The 23185-nt window shown below is 37.0% G+C and overlaps 1 protein-coding gene and 1 pseudogene across 10 annotated transcripts in view; both read left to right on the top strand.

The window, feature by feature from the left end:
* The window catches only part of CCDC138 (coiled-coil domain containing 138), a 134290-nt gene that overhangs the window by 25546 nt on the left and 85559 nt on the right, over positions 1–23185 (top strand). For 7 of the 10 annotated variants that reach the window (XM_042981051.1, XM_042981046.1, XM_015544593.2 and 4 more), the window contains 4 exons: positions 3027–3146; positions 11608–11685; positions 11783–11890; positions 14657–14821. In XM_042981051.1, the coding sequence (XP_042836985.1) occupies positions 3027–3146; positions 11608–11685; positions 11783–11890; positions 14657–14821 (471 nt within the window). Of the gene's footprint in view, positions 1–3026; positions 3147–4665; positions 4915–11607; positions 11686–11782; positions 11891–14656; positions 14822–23185 lie in introns of those variants that run through there. The other 3 variants (XM_042981043.1, XM_042981048.1, XM_042981050.1) reach the window with 2 other exon arrangements.
* Positions 13426–14104, top strand: LOC102958619 (annotated as a pseudogene).

The following is a 23185-nucleotide window of genomic DNA, read 5'->3' as shown; positions in this document are numbered from 1 at the left end:
TATTTTAATGTGTCATATCACATAGGTGTGTGAATATTGAGCCATTCTTGCATCCCTGGAATAAATCAGGGTAATCCTGGCCTCAGAGTGAATTTGGAAGCATTCCTTCCTCTTAAATTTTTTTGGGAATACTTGAGAGAAGAATAGGTATTAACTCTTTGAATGTTTGGTAGAATTCACCTCTGAAGCTAGCTGTTGACAGTTTTTGATTACTGATTCAATTTCATTACTAGTAATTGTTCTGTTCAGATTTTCTGTTTCCTGATTCAGTTTTGGAAGATTGTGTACTTTTTTTAAAAATTCTTTTATTATTATTATTATTATTATTATTATTATTTTTATATTTGAGATAGAGAGAGGCAGACAAATAGTGCGTGAGCAGGGCTGGACAGAGAGACACGGAGACAGAATCCAAAACCGGCTCCAGGCTCCGAGCTGTCAGCACAGAGCCAGATTCAGGGCTCAGACTCATGAGCTGTGAGATCAGGACCTGAGCCAAAGTTGGATGCCCAACCCACTGAGCCACCCAGGAGCCCTATCTCTCACCCTTCTTGATGTGTCTGTTTCTTTATGTTTTTACCTGTGCAAGAGCTGTCCTGCTAGTCTTCAGGTCATTCTCAGAGGGAGTTGCTGTCCATATAGTTGCAACCTTGGTGTGTTCATGAGAGGAGGTGAGCTCAGGATCTTCATACTCCATTTTCCCTATTCCATCCTCATTAGATTTAGGCCAGGGTTCTTTCTCACCTTCTGTGGGAAGTGACCCAATCTCAGTTCAGTTTTCAAAGCTTTGGAGTTGTACCTGTGCCACTTAGGTTTACTCTAATACTCAGGCAATGGTTTAAATCAGTTCAGTTCTCAAGACCCTTAGTATGGTGCCTGTGTCTTTCCCATGCTTGCAGAATTGGAGGTTAGTTTGAGATGTGGGTGGTATTTTTAAACCAAACTCTGATCTCTCCACCTTTGCTTTGCCACTTTTGTTTGTGCTATGCTTAGAGTTAAGCCAGATTTCTACAGGTGTTTGTATACCTGAATGAAAAGATTCTTTTTCTGAGTCTCTTCTCTGAGATACTGCACACATTCCGTGGCTCACAGTGGCCCTTTTCCTGGCTTCCCTGACTGTAAAGGCAGAGTTTCTCTCAGTTTAGCAGCCTACAGTGCTCTGCTGCACTTCAGAGTGCTGGGGGCCTGCCCTGGGGCAAGACTGCTACAATTCCCTATTTCTATTTACGTTTTACAGTCTTTAGGGTTACTTTTTGTGTTTTGTCTAAGGTTTTCAGTTGTAATCAGTAACAGAACTAGAATGTAGTGGGCTTATCTTGCCATTCCGGAAATGGAACTCATATCCTATTTTTAACATCTTTTCGATTTGGAAAAATTTGGACAATGAGAATGTTAACCTAATGTTTGAAATACCTGTATTTGTGGTTAGATACTAAGTTATTTAAAGAATCATTTAATGTAATAATAAAATTGCATAAAGCTAATGTTTTCACGTGGTTGGATTTTTAAACAGGGCAAAAGAAGAAATGCTTGGATTCTCAAGAGGTTTCCATACTAGACTTCTTGATTTTTTTTCTCTTTAGATTTGTCTGCTATTCTTAAGTGTAAAGATAACAGCCTTTTTTTTAAATAGTTCCTATATGATTACTTGGAAGAAAGAAATTAACTCAATTTTTTTATTTCATATAGAAATTTGCTTGCTTTAATACATTATGAATAAATTGAGAATAAAAGGTGACATGTATCTGTACTTTAAATCAAAAAGTGCTATCTCATTTAAATGTGATTAGAAGGTTAATTGATTTCAATTATTTATAAAACTGATTAAGGAAAGTCAAATAGTTTAAGATTCAGATATATTGGGGCGCCTGGGTGGCTATGTCAGTTAAGTGGCCGACTTCGGCTCAGGTCATGATCTTGTGGTCTGTGAGTTCGAGCCCCGCATCAGGCTCTGTGCTGACAGCTCAGAGCCTGGAGCCTGTTTCAGATTCTGTGTCTCCCTCTCCCTGACCCTCCCCCGTTCATGCTCTGTCTGTCTCTGTCTCAAAAATAAATAAACGTTAAAAAAAAAAAATTTAAAAAAAAGACTCAGATATATTAATGTGTTTTTAAATTTGAGATGTAAACAATTAGCTACTTTATGAGAATAAGAAATTAGTTCTATATCTATGGATATTTATTCCTCAGGGTAACTTAAATCTTAAATTTTAACTTATAAAGCTATGAATTGCTAACCAGACTCTTGAAGAAGATCAGAAACCCAGGGAGCCTGGGTGGCTCAGTTGGTTTAAGTGCCTGACTCTGGTTTCAGCTTGGGTCATGATCTCACTATTTGTGAGATTGAGCCCTGCCTCAGGCTCTGCACTGAGGCAGAGAACCTGCTGGGATTCTTTCTCTCCCTTTCACTGCCCCTCCTTCTCTCACACCCACTCACTCACATTCTCAAACATTAAAAAAAAAAAAAAAAAAAAAAAAGATCAGAAACCCTTCATTGTTTTATCATTCCATGGTGTGAAAGAAATTATTTTAGTGAGTTTCAGTGGACTCTTTTGAACAGAAGCACAAAATAGTTTTTTTAGTAAGTACTTAACAAATGTTTTCAATGTTTAGTTATTACTTTGTTTGATGACATAGTTTTTATAATTAATTGTGGTATTAGTCATATATGCTTAAATACATTGATAAAAGTCCTGATTCAAGGAGTTCTATTTTTTTTTTTTTTTTTTAATGTTTACATTGAGAGAGAGGGGGAGCACTCACGTGCACGAGGCACAGAGGGGCAGAGAGAGAAGGAGAGAGAGAATCCCAAGCAGGCTCTGGTCCATCAACGGTGAGCCTGACACAGGGCTTGATCCCATGACTGTTGAGATCATTACCTGAGCTGAAATCAAGAATTGGATGCTTAACTGACTGAGCCAACCATGCGCCCAGAGGAGTTCTAATTTTTAATTACTTTGTGTTCAGTAGCCATTTGTGGCATGGAATCCACACCTAATTTTTAAATCAGATTTTTTTTCCCCTTCTAGCAGCACAGTGCAGAAGTTGAGCACTTAACTGAAGTTCTTAAGGAAAGAAATAAAGAAAGTAAGAGGCTAAGGTCCTCTTTTGATGCATTAAAAGAATTGAATGATAACTTAAAAAAGCAGGTAAGATCTATTTTAGTATATACTAGATTTCAAAATACTCTTAAAACTTCTATCATCTATACTTAAATTATTTATCAAAGTCTTAGGATATATTCTATCTAGAGAAATTTTTTTATTAACTTTATTTGCTAACTTTATTTTGTATAATACTTCCAAATATAAATATGGTATTCTTAAGCTTTGGTTTTTCATCATCTATTTTAGCAACTAGTTGAGATGCTTTTGCAATTTGAAATTTTTAAAATTAAAAACAAGCAAAAAAACCTGCTTGATAACCTGGGGATTTTTAGGCATTTAGCTAATCTAATACTACTTCTTTTAACTGCTATTTTACACCACTGCTTATTTAACATTCGTTTATTTTCTGGGTATCTATTATGTGCTAGGCAGTGTACTAGAAGGAAGCCTACACATTGCTTGTAGTCCCATGAGTATAGAGTGCTATCATGTTGTACTGTGATTATGTGTGTGATGTAATCTCGGTTGCTACTTAATACTGAAGTTGCAAATATTTTTATGAGTTGTATCTGTTTTTCTTTTTTTGTTTGTTTAACTTTTGCCAGTTTTTGACTGAAAGATGTGAAAGAATATGTTGAAGAGAGATGAGAGACTGATTGTGTGTGTATTTGTGGGAAGAGGAGAAGTAGATGAGCAGAAACTGGGCTAAACCCAGTCACTTCAAAAATTAAAGCTTTGGGCTGGAAAACTATATGGATTCTAAGCTCAGACTCTCAGAGATAATATGAATCCTGGAATTCCTTAGGTAGCCAGCTATATGTTCTCAGTTTCTCTTTTTGATGTCCTGTAGTCACGGCTTGTTACAGCTTTTCTCAGTGGCCTTGATAACTAGGGATACTGTTTCTCATTTGATCTAAGTTCTTTGGCTTCTCTGAATTCATTTATGGCCTCCCACAGTTGGAGTATGGCCTTCACTTACTGTTGTTTGGAAGCCTGCTTTATCCCTGGTGAGATTACTTTTTCCCATCACACTCAGTGTAGTGCTCTCTCCCTCTCTTTTTTAAATTGTAGTTGACACACAACATTGTATTAGTTTCAGGCGTACAAATTAATGATTTGACAACTTTGTATGTTATGCTGTTCTTACCACAAGTGTAGGTACTGTCTGTCACCAGACAACTCTAGCACATTTTTTTTGAGAAGGGTTTCTTTAACTACTAGCCAAGGAGCATTGTTGCCTATACCTATCTTTTAAGGTTGTACAATTCTTAATAGTCTTGCATGTGTTTGTATCAGTATCTGGTGAGCGGAGTGGATATGTAATTATTAAGTGATCAACCTATTGATAATTGGATTTTTGATCTAGTATGTCCGAACTGAAAAAGCTTGGGAGAAACCCTTTGGTACCAACTGGCAGAATGCTTTTTAAAACAATTTTTTAAGTTCATTTATTTTGAGAGAGAGAGAGCACATGAACGAGAGAACACAAGTGGGGTAGGGGTAAAGAGAGAGGAAGAGAGAGAATCCTAAGCAGACTCCCCACTGTCAGCGCAGAGCCTGATGTGGGGCTTGAAATCATGAACTGCGAGTTTATGACCTGCATCGAAATTGAGAGTCAGATGCTTAACTAACTGAACCAATCAGGTGTCCCCGGGGTGCTTTTTTATAGTTACTTTGTTTAGTGTGGATAAGGGATCGTTTTTTGTTTTCTGTTAAGGATGAAATAGTAAATACTTTGGACTCTGTGAGCCATACAGTCTGTCACAATGACTCAACTCTGACGTAATGCAAAAGCAACTATAGTCAATAAGTGAGTGAGTATGCTGTGTTCTAATAAGACGTTATAACAACAGTGTTCAGATTTGGCCCATGGGCTATAGTTTGCACTATGAATGATATATACAGCTGACCCTTGAACAACACGGGTTTGCACCGTTACACTTATATGCAGATTTTTTTTGATAAGTAGTACAGTACTGTAAATATATTTTCCTTAGGATTTTCTTAATAACATTTTGTTTTCTCTAGCTTATTTATTGTAAGAACATAGTATATAGGAGTAAAACATACGAATTATGTGTTAATTGACTGTCTGTTATCACTAAGGCTTTTCTGGTCAACAGTAAGCTATTGTAGTTAAGTTTGGGGAGTCAGAAGTTCTATATGAATTTTTTATTGCCTGGGGGTCAACACCCCTAACGCACACATGGCTTAAGGCTCAACTGCATTTCAAAATTGCTAAATAAAAAGGTAAGTTATTTCCATGACTGTCTTAAGTAGTAATTTGTGGCACCAGTGGGTATAAATAAGTTTGAAACAATAATAACAACATCAATGATAACAAATCCGTTAAGTCATGCTAAGCTGAGGAGGCAAGGATTAATATTCAGGACTCACCAGGCTGGAGAGTCCCTGTGGACAACATAGGTCCTCGGTTGAAAAAGCAGCAGGGAAGACACTCTTAAATACTGAGAACAAACTGAGGGTTGATGGGGGGGTGGGGGGGGGAGGGAGGGAAGGGTAGGTGATGGGCATTGAAGAGGGCGTCTTTTGGGATGAGCACTGGGTTATATAGAAACCAATTTGACAATAAATTTCATATATTAAAAAAAAAAAAGCAGCAGGGTTGCACTCTAGGAAGAGGCAAATTAGAGGTAGATGGAACCCTCCTCTGATTGAAATTTCCTAAATGATCTTAGTTCCTGTTTAGAGTAATCAGTCTCCATTTTGAATACCTAGAATGAGCCCTCTTTTTTTTTTTATTTGATTTTTTAAATTTACATCCAAGTTAGTTAGCAGACAGTGCAACAATGATTTCAGGAGTAGATTCCTTAATGCCCCTTACCCATTTAGCCCTTCCCCCCTCCCACAACCCCTCCAGTAACTCTCTGTTCTCCATATTTAAGAGTCTCTTATGTTTTGTCCCCATCCCTGTTTTTATGTTATTTTTGCTTCCCTTCCCTTGTGTTCATCTGTTCTGTGTCTTAAAGTCGTCATATGAGTGAAGTCATATTTGTCTTTCTCTGACTAATTTCACTTATCATAATACTCTCTAGTTCCATCCACATAGATGTAAATGGCAAGATTTCATTCTTTTTGATTACCGAGTAATACTTCATTGTATACATATACCACATCTTTATCTATTCATCTATCGATGGACATTTGAGCTCTTAGAATGAGCCCTCTTTGAAAGAAGATATGTGCATAGAATTTGTAAATTTTCTTAGTCATTCTGTACGAAATTAATAATTGCACTAAGGGCAGAATCACATGACTATGAAGAGAAAAAAAATGCCCCAGACAATATGAATATACCTGCGAGTGATCCAGATATTGGAGCTACTAACCATGACTTTAAAATGATGATTACGATTAAAAAACTGATAAGGATGCCTGGGTGGCTCAGTTGGTTAAGCGTCTGACTGTGGCTCAGGTCATGATCTCAGGGTTCGTGAGTTCAAGCCCTGCGTCGGGCTTTGTGCTGACAGTTCAGAGCCTGGAGCCTGCTTAGGATTCTGTGTCTCCCTTTCTCTCTGCCCCTTGCCCACTCTCATTCTGTCTCTCTCTCCCTGAAAAATAAATAAACATAAAAAAAAGTTCTTTTTAAAGTTCAGAAAGTGATTAATATGTTCAAATAAGTAGGAAAAAAAGATTGAGAACTTCATTAGAGAAGCAGAATATGTAAAAAGGAATTAAATTGAAATTCTAAAACTAAAAAATGCACTCATTGAATTTCAAAACTCCAGTGAAAGGATTTAACAGTAGATAAGTCACAGCAGAAGTTAGGATTAATGAACTGGAGGATCATTTCCTAAAAAATCTTGAAATGAAAACATTGAGTGGAGAAAGAATAAGAAACATTTGTTAAAAGTTTTAACATGGGAATTCAAAAAGAGATAATAGGGCTTGATAAATTACTAGCCAGTTTGATCAAAAAGAAAAAGGAAAGGACCCAAATCAAGAATGAAAGAGATCACAAGCAACACAGAAGAAATAAAAACAATAATAGAATATTATGAGCAGCTGTATGCCAATAAAATGGGCAATCTGGAAGAAATGGACAAATTCCTAGAAACATATAAACTACCAAAAGTGAAACAGGAAGAAGTAGAAAATTTGAACACACACATAACCAGTAAAGAAATTGAATTAGTAATCAAATATCTCCCAAAAATCAAGAGTCCAGGGCAGGTGACTTTCCAGGGGAATTCTACCAAACATTTAAGGAAGAGTTAACACCTATTCTCTTGAAGCTGTTCCAAAAGATAGAAATAGAAGGAAAACTTCCAAACTCTTTCTATGAAGCCAGCATTACTTTGATTTCAAAACCAAAGACCCCATTAAAAAGGAGAACTACAGACCAATTTCCCTGATGAACATGGATGCAAAAATCCTCAATGAGATATTAGCCAACCATATTCAACAATACATTGAAAAAAATAATTCACCACGACCAAGTGGGATTTATACCTGGGATGCAGGGCTGGTTCAGTATCTGGAAAACAATCAATGTGATTCATCACATCAATAAAAGAAAGGATAAGAACCACATGATCCTCTCAATAGATGCAGAGAAAGCATTCGACAAAACACAGCATCCTTTCTGATAAAAACCCTGAGAAAGTAGGGATAGAAGGATCATACCTCGAGATCATAAAAGCCACATATGAAAAATCCAATGCTAATATCATCCTCAATGGAGAAAAACAGAGCTTTCCTCCTAAGGTCAGGAACAAGACAGGGGTGTCCACTTGTAACCACTGTTATTCAACATAGTATTGGAAGTCTTAACTTGAGCAGTCAGGCAACACAAAAGGCATCCAAATTGGCCAGGAGGAGGTCAAACTTTCACTCTTCGCACATGATATGATGCTTTATATGGAAAACCCAAAAGATTCCACCAAAAAACCACTAGAACTGATTCATGAATTCAGCAAAGTTGCAGGATATAAAATCAATGCATAGAAATCGGTTGAATTCCTACACAACAACAATGAAGCAACAGAAAGAGAAATCAAGGAATCAATCCCATTTACAATTGCACCAAAAACCATAAAATCCCTAGGAAGAAATCTAACCAAAGAGGTGAGAACTCTCTACATTGAAAACAGTAGAAAGCTTATGAAAGAAGTTGAAGAATAAACAAAAAAATGGAAAAATATTCCATGCTCCTGGATAAGAAGAACAAATATTGTTAAAATGTCAACACTATCCAAAGCAATCTACATATTCAATGCAATCCCTATCAAAATAACACCATTCTTCACAGAGCTGGAACAAATAATCCTAAAATTTGAATGGAACCAGAAAAGACCCCGAATAGCCAAAGCAATCTCGAAAAAGAAAACCAAAGCAGGAGTCATCACAATCCTGGACTTCAAGCTGTATTACAAGGCTGTAATCACCAAGACCGTATGGTACTGGCACAAAAACAGACACTCAGATCAATGGAACAGAATAGAGAACCCAAAAATGGATCCAAAAACGTATGGCCAACTAATCTTTGACAAAGCAGGAAAGAATATCCAATGGAATAAAGACAGTCTCTTCAGCAAGTCATGCTGGGGAAACTGGACAGCAACATGCAGAAGAATTAACCTGGACCACTTTCTTACACCATCCACAAAAATAAACTCAAAATGGATGAAAGACCTAAATGTGAGACAGGAAGCCATCAAAATCCTTGAGGAGAAAGCAGGCAAAAACTTCTTTGATCTTGGCTGCGGCAACTTCTTACTCAACACGTCAAGGGAAACAAGGGAGACAAGGGAAACAAAAGTAAAAATGAATTATTGGGACCTCATCAAAATAAAAAGCTTCTGCACAAGCAATGCTAAAAGGCAACCGACAGAATGGGAGAAGATATTTGCAAATGACATATCAGATAAAGGGTTAGTATCCAAAATTTATAAAGAACTTATCAAACTCAATACCCCCAAAAAAATAACCCAGTGAAGAAATGGGCAAAACACATGAATAGATACTTCTCCAAGGAAGACATCCAGATGGCCAACCAACACATGAAAACATGCTCAACGTCACTCATCATCAGGGAAATACAAATCAAAACCACAATGAGATACTACCTCACTCCTGTCAGAATGGCTAACATTAACCAGGCAACAACAGATGTTGGAGAGCATGTGGAGAAAGATGATCTCCTTTGTATTGCTGGTGGGAATGCAAACTGGTGCAGCCACTCTGGAAAACAGTATGGAGGTTCCTCAAAAAACTAAAAATAGAACTACCCTACGACCCAGCAATTGCACTATTAGGTATTTATCATAGGGGAAGAGGTATGCTGTTTCGAGGGGGCACATGCACCCCAATGTTTATAGCAGCACTATCAACAATAGCCAAAGTATGGAAAGAGCCCAAATGTCCATCAATGGATGAATGGATAAAGTAGAAGTGGTATATATATACAATGGAGTATTACCCGGCAGTCATAAAGAATTAAATCTTGCCGTTTGTAACTATGTGGGTGGAACTGGAGGGTATTTTGCTAAGTGAAATTAGAAAAAGACAAATATATAACTTCATTCATATGAGGACTTTGAGACACAGAACAGATGAACATAAGAGAAGGGAAGCAAAAATAATACAAAAATAGGGAGGGGACAAAACATAAGAGACTCTTAAAGATGGAGAACAAACAAAGGGTTACTGGAGGGGTTGTTGGGGGGGGATGGGCTAAATGGGTAAATCATTGTTGCACTATATGCTAACTAACTTGGATGTAAATTAAAAAAATAAAATAAAATAAAAAATAAGAGGGATAATAGGGCAAAAACAAAATATGGGAAGAGAAATAATCACTATCCAAAATGGTAAAAAACAAACAAGCAAACCCACCAACCTACAGATTCAAGAAATTATGTTAAGCCTAAGCAGGGTACATATGTAGGAAAACCATACAGAAGAACACTGCTTTAATTTTAAGACTGCTAAAAACATTAAATAAAGATAAAATTTTAAAAGTGTTCAGAGAAAAATAAGACCAGGAACAGTAAAACTAATGACTAACTATTAAGGAGGAAACATCCTGTGTCTTAAATATAAATAGGAAAAGAGAAAAACTCCCTTTCTTGTTGTAATAGGCCAGTGTAATCTTGAAACTAAACATGTCAAGAATGTTACAAGAAAAGAAAAATTCAAACCAGTTACATGAATATAGATGTAAAATTTTTAAATGTTAGCAGGTTGAGTCTAGCAATGCATAAAAATAATACAACTGAGTGGATTTAATACAGGAATACAAAGGTGATTTATCATTTGAAAATTAACACATCTAATAAGAGTAGAAAAAGAGTAGAAAAATCATAATTTCTGCTGATAATAAAATTGAGCACCATGTTGATAATAGTAATAAAAGAAAACTTAATTTTGTTAAGTATCTACAAAAAAAAAAAACCAACAGCAAAATCATACTTAATATAGGTTATTGAAATGTTTTCCCTCTGAAATCAGAACAAAGTGTCCTCACTGTTCCTGTTTCTATTGAACACTATAATGAAATTGCTAGTCAGTGCAATAGGGAAAAAAAAAAGGTAGAAAATAAGGATTGGAAAAATAAGGAATAAGAAGTAAGACTTATCTACTGATGATATGATTATGTACTTATATACAGAGGTATCCAAACAAGTAAGTAGAATTAAGATAAGTATACAGACAAGTATACAGACAAGTTAGTAGAATTAAATAAATTTAGGAGAATCTTTGGATATAAGTTCAATATTCAAAAACCAGGTGTATTTTTATATACCAAAAATCAGGTAATAAATGTTATTTATTGAAAGATACAGATAATAACGTCAAAAAATATTAGCTATCCAGGTTAAATCTAAATAAAGATGTGTATAACATATATACTGAAAAGTACAAAACATTATTAAGATAAAATAAAGAAGACCTAAATAAATTGAAGTTTATGTTATGATCATAGGTGGGAAGACTCAATATTTTTAAGCATGACAGTTCTTCCCAAATTTATATATTAATCCAATTTCAATAGTTTATTACACTGCATGCTTTAATGATTTGTACACTTTTCTATACATACATTATAGTTCAATAAAAAGTTCAATTAAAAGATCTTTCCCATTAAAACATATACTTGTAAGATATCAGGAGACTTAACAGATTTTTATAGAATGCAGTAAACTTAGATACTGTTAGTACTTTGAGGACTAATGATGATTTTTAGCTGTGTTTTATTTTAATTAAAAAATTTATTTTATTGTTGAAGTATAATTGACATACAATATCCTGTTAATTTCAGGTGTATATCATAGTGATTCAATGTTTTTATACATTTCAAAATGATTTCCAAGATAAGTCTAGTTACCCTCAGCTGTGATTTTCTTTAATCATGAATGCTACCTCTGTTTTGTTACATTGTGTGGTTAGCCAGACTAGATAAGATAGATTATTTTGGAAATCTTTAGTATGAAATCAGCTTAAGTTTTATATTGAAATATTTAATATTTTCTCACTGTAGTTAAATGAAGTAAGTGAAGAAAACAAGAAGATGGAGATTCAGGCTAAGAGAGTTCAAGCTCGTTTAGATAATTTACAGGTAAGCTGCCTGCACAAGTGAATTTTAAATGATTGCCTTTGGGTTTTCTCACATTTAATACAATTGTGTTTTAATTCATGGATATGCACTGTTGCAGAGGAAATATGAGTTTATGACAATACAGAGACTGAAAGGAAATTCCCATGCTGCTAACGAAATGAAAAGTTTAAGACAAGAAAAAGTACCAGTCTCAAAAACTCACAAGGTATGATGTGATTGAAAATTTCTCCAATAGAAGGCAAAGACATTTTTTCTCTTTGTTCTTGAACCTTTTTTTTCCTATCCTTTTTGATATGAAAAGATTCACCATAATAATTCATTTACAGAGAAATAGTTGTATAATGTTTCTAATATGCTTCTATTTACAAAAGCAAAACAAAGTATTTCAGTAGTGTTTCAGGCCTAGTAACATTGACAGATCACAGGACCTTAAGCTTAATAAGAGCTTTATTATTCATTGTGTTTTAAGAACCCATAAGCTTTCAATGTTTTCTGTCAAGACTGCAATCCACACCTGAATGAGCTCTAATTTATTTATTTTTTCCTAATAATTTTTTTACATTGAGGCATAAATTACAGTAACATAATGCATATTGTTAAGTATATAGTTTGGTCAGTATTGAAGAATGCCTATACTCCTGTAACCTACAACTAGATAGAGAATATTTCCATCACTCTAGAAAGTTCCCTTGTCCCTTCTCAGCTCTTCCTTGTAAGAAGTAGCTGCTAATCTGCATTCTATCACCATGAATTCATTTTACCTATTTTAGAACTTAGGTCAATGGGATTGTATAGTATGCATTCATTTGGGTAAGGCTTATTTTACTCATTATAACATTGGGTGTATCAATAGTTTGTTCCTCTGTAGTTGCTCAGTAGTATTCCATTGTATGACTGTATCACAGAATTTGTTTATTCTTCTGTTGATAGACACCTGGGCTATTTCTATTTTTTGTCTATTATGAATAAAGCTGTTAAGAATATTTGTGTACAAGGCTTTTAGCGGACATGTGTTTTCATTCATCTTGGAAATACAACTAAGGCCAGAATTTATGGGTCATAGATATTTGACTTTTCATGAAACTGCCAGTTTTCCAAAGCTGTTGTACCGTTTTATACTCCTATGAATTTTGTGATTGCTCCACAACCTTGCCAACATTTGTTTTCAGTCTTTTTCATTTTGACCTTTCGGTAGGTGAGTAGTGATATCTCAATGTGGGTTTTTAATAATTTTTATAAATCCTCTACTTATTTTCATAAAGTGGGAACACAGCACTGTTTAAAGATTTTTGTGGAATCTGAGTAGTAAAATCAGGAGCCACCATTGGGCAGTGTGACTCTGAAGGTGTTAACTATCTGGCTTATGATGAAGACATCATGACTCAGGACCAAATTCAGCAAAAGATTGCTATGCAGAACCTTCTCTTCTTGGAGCTACTAGAACTCACCATCCTATGCAGGGAATATGCTGGATGACATCTATCACTGGAAGATTGAGCACCTCCACCAAAAGTTCTCACACATCTGCAAGACCAGGCTTTATGTGAGCAGCTGCTGCTGCTGCTGCTGCTGCTGCTGCTCCTCCTCCTCCTCCTCCTCCTCCTCCTCCTCCTCCTTCTTAAATGTTTATTTATTTCTGAGAGAGGGGAGGGACAGAGAGAGAGAGGGAGATAGAGCATCCAAAGTGGGCCCCGTGCTGCCAGCAGAGAGCCCAATATAGGGCTTAAACCCACAAACTGGGAGATCATGACTTACGCTGAAGTGGGATACTTAACTGCTGAGCTACCCAGATGCCCTTATATGAACAGCTTCTATCGAGGTTTTGGATTCTCCACGTGGAAATGCTGCTGGATGTCAGCAGGGAGTTTTAGCAGTTCAAGCCTGTGTCTGCCAAGATCAAAGAAGACCTGGTGTCCCAGGGCTTCACTGTTCACAGTTGAAGATTTCCACACCATGTTTATAGACCTAACTGAGCAGATGGAGAAGCAGACCTAAGTAGCCAACTTGTTGCCCTCCTTCAATAACCAGAGGACCTTGGACTTTCTGTTAGTCTACCTGCAACTGTTCACCTCAGGCTTCCTGTAGTATGAGCACTTCATTGAAGGTGGGTGCACTGTAAAGGAATTCTGCCACCAGGAGGTAGAGGCCACGTATGAGGATAGTAACCACATTCTTGTCATCATGCCGGCCCACGCCCTCAGGGTTCCATCCAGGTGGGTGGAAGGAGATTGCACAGAGGGTATAGCACCAACCTGCACATCTTTCCCTGAAGTCTCTGGGCCTAAGATCTACCTTCTCTACCTCCTGGAACTACGATTTCCTCTACAAATACGACTTGCCCCTGTCTGCCACTGCCCTGGCCTGCCACTGCCCTCTGCCAGGCAGCACATATGTTCAGAAATATTTTTTGTGGTTGTAAATGGAAATATTTCATACCCCCACTCTGACCTTTTTCCTCTTATACAGCCTTCCATGTTGTATTAACTCAGTTTTATTTCTACTCGGTACTTAATGATGACTGAAGTCATCTAAAGTTTCCATTTGAAGAAAACAGGTTAAAATTACTCGTTCAGAATAATGTAACTCTAATCTCATTCTGATTTTGTAGATTGCTGTCTGCTTAATGTTACTTTTTTATTTATTTGCTTTTGTTTCTTTGTCTTTTCAGATTTCTAAAAAACTAAATCTAGTGTAGTTCCCTGTTTAAGGTAGATGTGTGATAAATGTAGAATTAAATTGACTAAAAGTGATTTGAAGGAATACTAAAATCAGTGTAATTGAATCTATAAATTTTTCTGGCATTTTGTTCTTTACTTCAGTTTGATAGACTCTCAGAGATAGACTCTCAATACATATTTTAATGGCATTCTTTAGGTAACTTTTTCTATAATCCCCAAATTTAAAACTTGTCTTTGAACTTTTATCAGGTTGTGAACTGAAATATATGTTTGGTTTAATTTTTTACATATAGGTACCACTTAATGCACAAGTTTATGAACTTTTAACTGTCTTCATGGACTGGATTTCAGATCACCACCTTAGTAAATTAAAAAGCGAAGAATCTGGAATGGATGGTGAAAAGCCCCTACTGAAATTTGCTTCTCAGAGAAATGATATTCAGGAGAAGTGTATAAAGGTTTGTTTCTTGATTTGATACATATGACTTATGAAGATCAAAACTGGAAAGCCTATTGTATATGTTATAAGGGAAAAAATATTGAAAATATTTTTGATTGAAAATTGACCATACCAATAGTTCTGAAAAGATTCATTTCAGACTTAATTAAAATTAGTTCATACTTTTATTTTTCTTAACATAATGGGAATTTCTTTTTAAAGATAGAGACTAGAAGTTAACATCTTAATCCAGAAATGGCAAAATAATTGTATACTAGAGTTAGGCAAATGATCAGTGATACGAACAATTCCTGATTGATAACACATGATTTCCACTAAAATAATTTTGTTTTACTTTTTGTCATGAAGGGATGAAAAGTCTATTTGTAAGGGGCTTCTCGTTAACAAAAAGAAATGACCATTTTCTTAAGTTACAGACATTAATTTGGATATTAGTATTCATGATTTCTAGTTAGTATATGTGGTCATTAGAGGTTGACAACTATATTCTACAAGAAATATATTAAAACTTTGAAGAGTAGACATCTAAAGTTGTTTGTTTAGTGTTTTCAGAAACAATTACATAATTGTTAAATATTGGCTAGGGTTTCATTTGACAAAATTATTTCCAGTTTTCATCTTTACGTAACTAAAATGTTTCTTCTAAATGCCTTTTCTGCTTGGCAGAATAATGGCCTTCAAGATACTCATATCCTAATCCCTGGAACCTTTCCATATGTTATGTTATATGGCAGAAGTGAATTACGGTTTGCTAATCAGCTGACTTTCCAATAGAGATTGACCAGGTTGTCTGAGTGGGTCCAGTAGTCATGTGAGCTTTTAACCAGACAAAGCAGAAGAACAGGTCAGAGACTCAGCCCATGTTTGCTAGCTTTGAAGGTGGAAGAAAAGTGCCATAAGCCAAGTAAAGCTTCTAGAAATTAGTGCAATTTTAGTTATATTTAAGGCTGTGATTAATTTTCAGTTAATTTTTTGTCTCTGGTGTAAGATAAGGGTCCACTTCATTTTTCACAAGTGAATATCCAGTTTTCCCCTCACCGTTTGTTGAAGAGACTGTCCTTTTCCCCATTGAGTGGTCTTGGCACCCTTGACAAACATTATTTCACCATGTATGTGAGGGCTTATTTCTGGGCTCTCTGTCTCATTGGTTTTTATATCTCTATGTGAATATGACACTGTTGTGATTACTGTAGCTTTGCAGCAAGTTTGAAATCAGGAAGTGTGAGACCTTCAACTTTGTTCTTTTTCAAGATTGTTTTTTGTCTGTTCACTGTGCCTGGAGATTCCATATGAATTTTAGAAAGAGTAGTAGTCTATGTTGTATAAAAGTTTTACATTTTTGTGTAATTAAGCCCATATCCTTTCTTATTTATTTATTTATGTATTTATATATGTATTTTTTATTTTGAGAGAGAGTGAGTGAGCAGGGGAGGGGCAGAGAGAGAAGAGAGAGAATCTCAAGCAGGGATTCCCAAGCCCCTGACAGAGCAGAAGTCCAGTGCAGGGCTCAGTCCTACAAACCATGAGATCATGACCTGAGCTGAAATCAGCAATCAGACTCCTAACTGACTGAGCCACCCAGGTGCCCCCCCGCCCCTTATGCTTTGTTTTGTTTCTGCCACTGCATCAGTGTTATTTTTTTTTCAATCTATGAAGTTTATTGTCAAATTGGTTTCCATACAACACCCAGTGCTCATCCCAAAAGGTGCCCTCCTCAATACCCATCACCCACCCTCCCCTCCCTCACACCCCCCATCAACCCTCAGTTTGTTCTCAGTTTTGTTTTTTGGTTTTTTTTTTCCAACATTTTTTTTTTTTAATTTATTTTTGGGACAGAGAGAGACAGAGCATGAACGGGGGAGGGGCAGAGAGAGAGGGAGACACAGAATCGGAAACAGGCTCCAGGCTCCGAGCCATCAGCCCAGAGCCTGACGCAGGGCTCGAACTCACGGACCGCGAGATCGTGACCTGGCTGAAGTCGGACGCTGAACCGACTGCGCCACCCAGGCGCCCCTGTTCTCAGTTTTTAAGTGTCTCTTATGCTTTGGCTCTCTTCCACTCTAACCTCCTTTTTTTTTTTTTTTCTTTCTTCCCCTCCCCCATGGGTTTCTGTTAAGTTTCTCAGGATCCACATAAGAGTGAAACCATGTGGTATCTGTCTTTCTCTGTATGGCTTATTTCACTTAGCATAACACTCTCCAGTCCCATCCACATTGCTACAAAGGGCCATATTTCATTCTTTCTCATTGCCACGTAGTACTCCATTGTGTACATAAACCACAATTTCTTTATCCATTCATCAGTTGATGGACATTTAGGCTCTTTCCATAATTTGGCTATTGTTGAGAGTGCTGCTATAAACATTGGGGTACAAGTGCCCCTATGCATCAGTACTTCTGTATCCCTTGGGTAAATTCCTAGCAGTGCTATTGCTGGGTCATAGGGTAGGTCTATTTTTAATTTTCTGAGGAACCTCCACACTGTTTTCCAGAGTGGCTGCACCAATTTGCATTCCCACCAACAGTGCAAGAGGGTTCCTGTTTCTCCACATCCTCTCCAGCATCTATAGTCTCCTGATTTGTTCATTTTGGCCTCTCTGACTGGCGTGAGGTGGTATCTGAGTGTGGTTTTGATTTGTATTTCCCTAATGAGGAGCGACGTTGAGCATCTTTTCATGTGCCTGTTGGCCATCCGGATGTCTTCTTTAGAGAAATGTCTATTCATGTTTTCTGCCCATTTCTTCACTGGATTATTTGTTTTTCGGGTGTGGACTTGGTGAGCTCTTTATAGATTTTGGATGCTAGCCCTTTGTCCGATATGTCATTTGCAAATATCTTTTCCCATTCTGTTGGTTGCCTTTTAGTTTTGTCGGTTGTTTCCTTTGCTGTGCAGAAGCCTTTTATCTTCATAAGGTCCCAGTAATTCATTTTTGCTTTTAATTCCCTTGCCTTTGGGGGTGTGTCAAGTAAGAAATTGCTACGGCTGAGGTCAGAGAGGTCTTCCTCCTTTCCCCTTCCAGGGTTTTGATGGTTTCCTGTCTCACATTCAGGTCCTTTATCCATTTTGAGTTTATTTTTGTGAATGGTGTGAGAAAGTGGTCTAGTTTCAATCTTCTGCATGTTGCTGTCCAGTTCTCCCAGCACCATTTGTTAAAGAGACTGTCTTTTTTCCATCGGATATTCTTTCCTGCTTTGTCAAAGATTAGTTGGCCATACGTTTGTGGGTCTAGTTCTGGGGTTTGTATTCTATTCCATTGGTCTATGTGTCTGTTTTTGTGCCAATACCATGCTGTCTTGATGATGACAGCTTTGTAGTAGAGGCTAAAGTCTGGGATTGTGATGCCTCCTGCTTTGGTCTTCTTCTTCAAAATTACTTTGGCTGTTCAGGGCCTTTTGTGGTTCCATATCAATTTTAGGATTACTTGTTCTAGTTTTGAGAAGAATGCTGGTGCAATTTTGATTGGAATTGCATTGAATGTGTAGATAGCTTTGGGTAGTATTGACATTTTGACAATATTTATTCTTCCAATCCATGAGCACGGAATGTTTTTCCATTTCTTTATATCTTCATCAATTTCCTTCATAAGCTTTCTATAGTTTTCAGCATACAGATCCTTTACATCTTTGGTTAGATTTATTCCTAGGTATTTTATGGTTCTTGGTGCAATTGTGAATGAGATCAGTTTCTTTATTTGTCTTTCTGTTGCTTCATTGTTAGTGTATAAGAATGCAACTGATTTCTGTACATTGATTTTGTATCCTGAGACTTTGCTGAATTTATGTATCAGTTCTAGCAGACTTTTGGTGGAGTTTATCAGGTTTTCCACGTAGAGAGAGAGAATTCTAAGTAGGCTCCATGCTGTCAGCACAGAGCCTGACACAAGACTAGATCTCATGAACTATGAGATCATGACCTGAGCCGAAATAGTCAGATTCTTAACTGACTGAGTCCCTGGGTATTCTTGATTGCACGTTTTTTCCTTTCAATACTTTCAATATAGCATGCCACTTTCCTCTGGCCTACAGAGTTTCTGCTGAAAAAATCTGATGATAGCCTTTTGGGGTTTCTTGTAAGTGATTGTTTACTCTTGCTGTTTTTGAAAGATTTCTCTTTATCACCACTTTTTGCCTTTTTTTTTTTTCTTTTAAGCAGGCTTCACACGCAGCATGGAGCCCAATGTGGGGCTTGAACTCATGACCCTGAGAGCAAGACCTGAGCTGAGACCAAGAGTCAGATACCTAACCAACTGAGCCACCTAGGCACCCCGCTCTTTGCCATTTTTGTATGTCACTTGGTGTGGATCTTTTGGTTTACTCTTACTTCCTGGATCTGGATGTCTGTTTTCTTCCCCAGATTTGGGATATTTACAGCTATTATTTCTTCAAATAAATTTTCTGTCCCCTTCTCTCTCTCTTCTCCTTCTGGGATCCCTATGATGTAAACATTATGCTTGATGATGTCACTGAGTTTTCTCAACCTATTCTCATTTATTAGTAGTAGTATTATTTGCTATTCAGTCTGGTTGCTTTCCATTACTCTGTCTTTTATATCACTGATCCCTTCTTCTACCTCCTCTAACTTACTACTGATTGCCTCTACTGTATATTTTATTTCAGTTTGAATTCTTTATTTCTTACTGGTTCTTTTTTTATATTTTCTATGTATATGTTGAAGTTCTTACTGAATTAATACTCTCTTGTCTCCAATCTAGTGAGTATCTTTTTGATCATTATTTTGAATTCTTTATCAGGCATATTATCTCTGTTTCACTTAGCTCTTATTGCTATGGTTTTGTCCTGTTCTTTCTTTTGGGACATATTCTCTGTTTCTTCATTTCATCTAACTCTCTGTGTTTGTGTCTATGTACTGTGTAGGTCAGCAGTATCACCTTGTCTTGAAAACAGTGGTCTTGTGTAGAAGAGGTCCTTTGGTGTCCTACAGTGCCGTGCCCACTTGTCACTAGAACCAGGTACTCCAGGTGTTTCTCCTATGTGGTGTTTCTCCTATGTGTTTCCCCCTCTTGTGTCTAAGCCTTTAGCCCAGTTGGTTACAGTGATCCTGCTTTGCCTGATATTAGCATAAAGGGCAGGATTTGTTTTTTTCGCCATTCAGGTATCTGTCTGAGGCTTCCATGGGCTCATAGGTGGGTGGTGCCAGCAGTCAGGCTAGCTGTCTGCAGTTAGCCTGTCTGCTATAGATGCAAGGCACTGAGCAGCATTACTTTCTCCCAGCAGGGCCAACTGAGAGGCTTTCCTTGGTGAATGGAGCTGGCAGTCAGACTTGATTCGGCACTTAGCCTCTCTGCCATAGTTGCTGGTGCACCCAATGGCAGGGCTTTCTCCCCGTGCAGCTAGCTAAAAGACTCAGCTGCTAGAACTGTGGGCGTGCTGGTGTATGGGGTTATCTCCCCCTCGCCAGGTCAAGAGTTACTTTGGAGTGGTGCCCATCCCTGCCAGGGCTGCTTGCAGGGTGTAGTGGGGTGGGACAGCTTTGGATGGCTGCCTGGTGAGGTGGATGTTTTGGATGGGACAGGTTTTTACAGGGATTACTAGGCTAGCGTAAGGTATACAGTGTTAGCAAGCTAGGTGGAGAGTTTTAGCCTCAGCTCCCACAAGTGCCTGGCTATCTGGTCTCGGGGAAGGAAAAAGAAATGGTACCTGCGAGCACTTTTGTTTTTGGAGGAATCTGAAGATCCCTGCCCCTCCACTGCACCTTCTGAGATTAGTAAATTAATCTTTACATATACCCCAGGTGCTTTTCAAACTGCTGCTTCTGTGCTGTGTCTTGGGGCTGGAGTTATTTATTATGGGAGCTCTTGAAGGATGAGGACTCAATTTCCTGTTGCCTTCTGGATGCCCAGAGTTAAGCCTGCTGATTTTTAAAATACCTGAAGTTAAGCCTGGCTGATTTCAAAAGCTCCCAAAGTTAAGCCCCACTGGTTTCTAAAGCCAGATGTTACTGGTACTTGTCTTCCCAGTGCAAGTCCCCAGTGCCTGGGGTGCCTGCTGTGGAGTCTCATCCTCTTGCTTCTCTGTGCTTGTGGTATCCCTCCCATTTGTGGTTAGTGTTACTGGGGATTTGGTTCCCAACTACATCCCTGCCCCTCCTACCCTTTTTGATGTCACGGCCTTTCTACAATTAACTGTTGAAGGTCGTTTCTCTCAGTCTTCAGGTTGTTTACATAGTGAGTTGAATAGGTGTAGTGTGAGTGTACTTGTGGGACAAGGTGAGCTCTGGATCCTATTCCACCATCTTCCTTTGGATCATCTACTTTTTCATAGTTTTAAAAATGCTTCCACATATATTTTTTCATGTAAACCTCACAGCAATTTTTGTGAGATAACCAGATCTGTTATTATGCCAGTTTCACAAGCAGTATTAAGAGAGTTTTGAGATTTTATTATTCTACATGGCTGGGAAGAAAATGGCAGATTTGGAATTTAGTTCATGGACATTCTGCTGTCTTGTCTCTTATAATCCATGATGAAAAACAAAATTGAGTAAGTCTCTGTGTAAAGGTTATAAGCATCAGTACAGTTTTCCATGAATAGCTAGCTACTCATCCCTTTATTGGCTTTGTCAATCAAAATTTTTCTTTAAAGTTGATGTAACTCATTATCCACTAAGATATGAAAATTCAAGTTTCAATCATATACAAAAGTCTATTCTAGACCGCACAGTTAAAATAGTAGTAGAATATGAAATAATTGTTTAAAATAGCTTGGAAACTTACATGGTAGCTAAGATTATTATAAGTATGACTCCCTAAGAAAGCCATATCTCTCCATCTGTATCTCTCCATTCATCCATCCATTAGAGGATCAACTACTTTACCTTTTTTACTTTACCTCACAAATGTCTATTAAATTCCTATTACTTTTAGTGTATGATAAATGTGGAGTTTTTTTCCATGTTGAAAGGCTAAAGATTGGCATGTAAAAAATTATTACAAGAATTACTGAGCTCTCTTCAGGACTGAGACACTGGGTATCAATAGATTTCCTGTCAGGTCTCTCATTATTGTGTATTTTCTGTGCGCTAGCTATTATTTCTATGTATATCTTGAATGCTAGGTAATTGACTGTTTTGTGTATTTAAACATAACTGCTTATAATGTCTTGATTCTGTATTTTAAAGTTCATTGATGTTTTGAGAAGATGTTGGAGACCCAAATGATGGTTTTAGTATTATTTCCCTGTATCTATTGATTCCAAAAGAAAAGTAACCTAGAATTTCTAGTCTGTTAAAATACAAAGTTTGAAGTAATAATTTTTGTTATAAGTATTCAGCATGCAGCAATCAGTAAAAAAAATTGTAGAGGTTTGGAGGTCTTTCTAAAATATTTAATAACTGGTCCATATACAGATTTCCACAGGTGGCCCCAATCTTTTTTTTATATTTAGTTCAAATTTCAATCTAACAAGGCAGATATCCATAGAACCCTCCACTCAACAGTTGCAGAATATACATTCCTCTACAGTGTACCTGGAACATTCACCAGCATAGCCCATATGCCAAGAAAAATGGAACCTTAATACATTATACAAAGTATATTTTCTGACCACAGTGGAATTAAATTAGAAATCAGTAACAGAATGAAATTTGAGAAATTCACAAATGTATGGAAGTTAAATAATATGTAACTAAATAACCAACTGGCCAATGAAGTAATCACAAGGGGAATTAGAAAGTAAGATGAAAAAAAATGAAAACACATTTACCAAGACACATGGGATGCAGCTAGAACAATACTTAGGGGAGGATATGTAGCTGCAAATGCCTACATTAGAAAAGACGAATCTCAGTAATGTTACCTTCTACCATAAGACACTGGGATAATCAAGCAAACTAATCCTAAAGCCAGCAGTAAAGAAGTACTAAAGAGTAGAGCAGAAGTTTGTGAAACTGAGAATAGAAAAACAGTAGAGAAAATCAACAAAACTGAAAGTTGGTTCTTTTTCCAGAGGTTTTGAAACCTGACAAACCTTTATCTAGATTGGTCATTTGAAGAAAGACCAAACCAAGATTACTAAAATTGGGGGGAAAAAAGAGACATGATCATCTTACAGAAATAAAAAGATTTATAAGGAAATATTATGAATAATTGTAGGCTAATAGATAAGTGAGGTGAAGTAGGCAAATTCCTAGAGGGATAAAAACTATCAAAAAATGACTCAAGAAGAAGTAGAAAAGTTAAATTGATCTGTAATAAGTTAAAGAGATTAAATCAATCAAAATACTACCTACAAAGAAAAAGCCAGGTCCATATGGCTTCGTTGGTGAATTCTAATAGTCATTAAAGAATTAATGTAAATTCTGCACAAACTCTTCTCAAAAATAGAAAAGGATCCCACACTTAACT

Source organism: Panthera tigris, chromosome A3 (assembly GCF_018350195.1).
Source record: "Panthera tigris isolate Pti1 chromosome A3, P.tigris_Pti1_mat1.1, whole genome shotgun sequence".
NCBI lineage: Eukaryota > Metazoa > Chordata > Mammalia > Carnivora > Felidae > Panthera > Panthera tigris.
The sequence above is the reverse complement of the archived record's forward strand: the minus strand, read 5'-3'. Positions and strand labels throughout refer to the sequence as shown.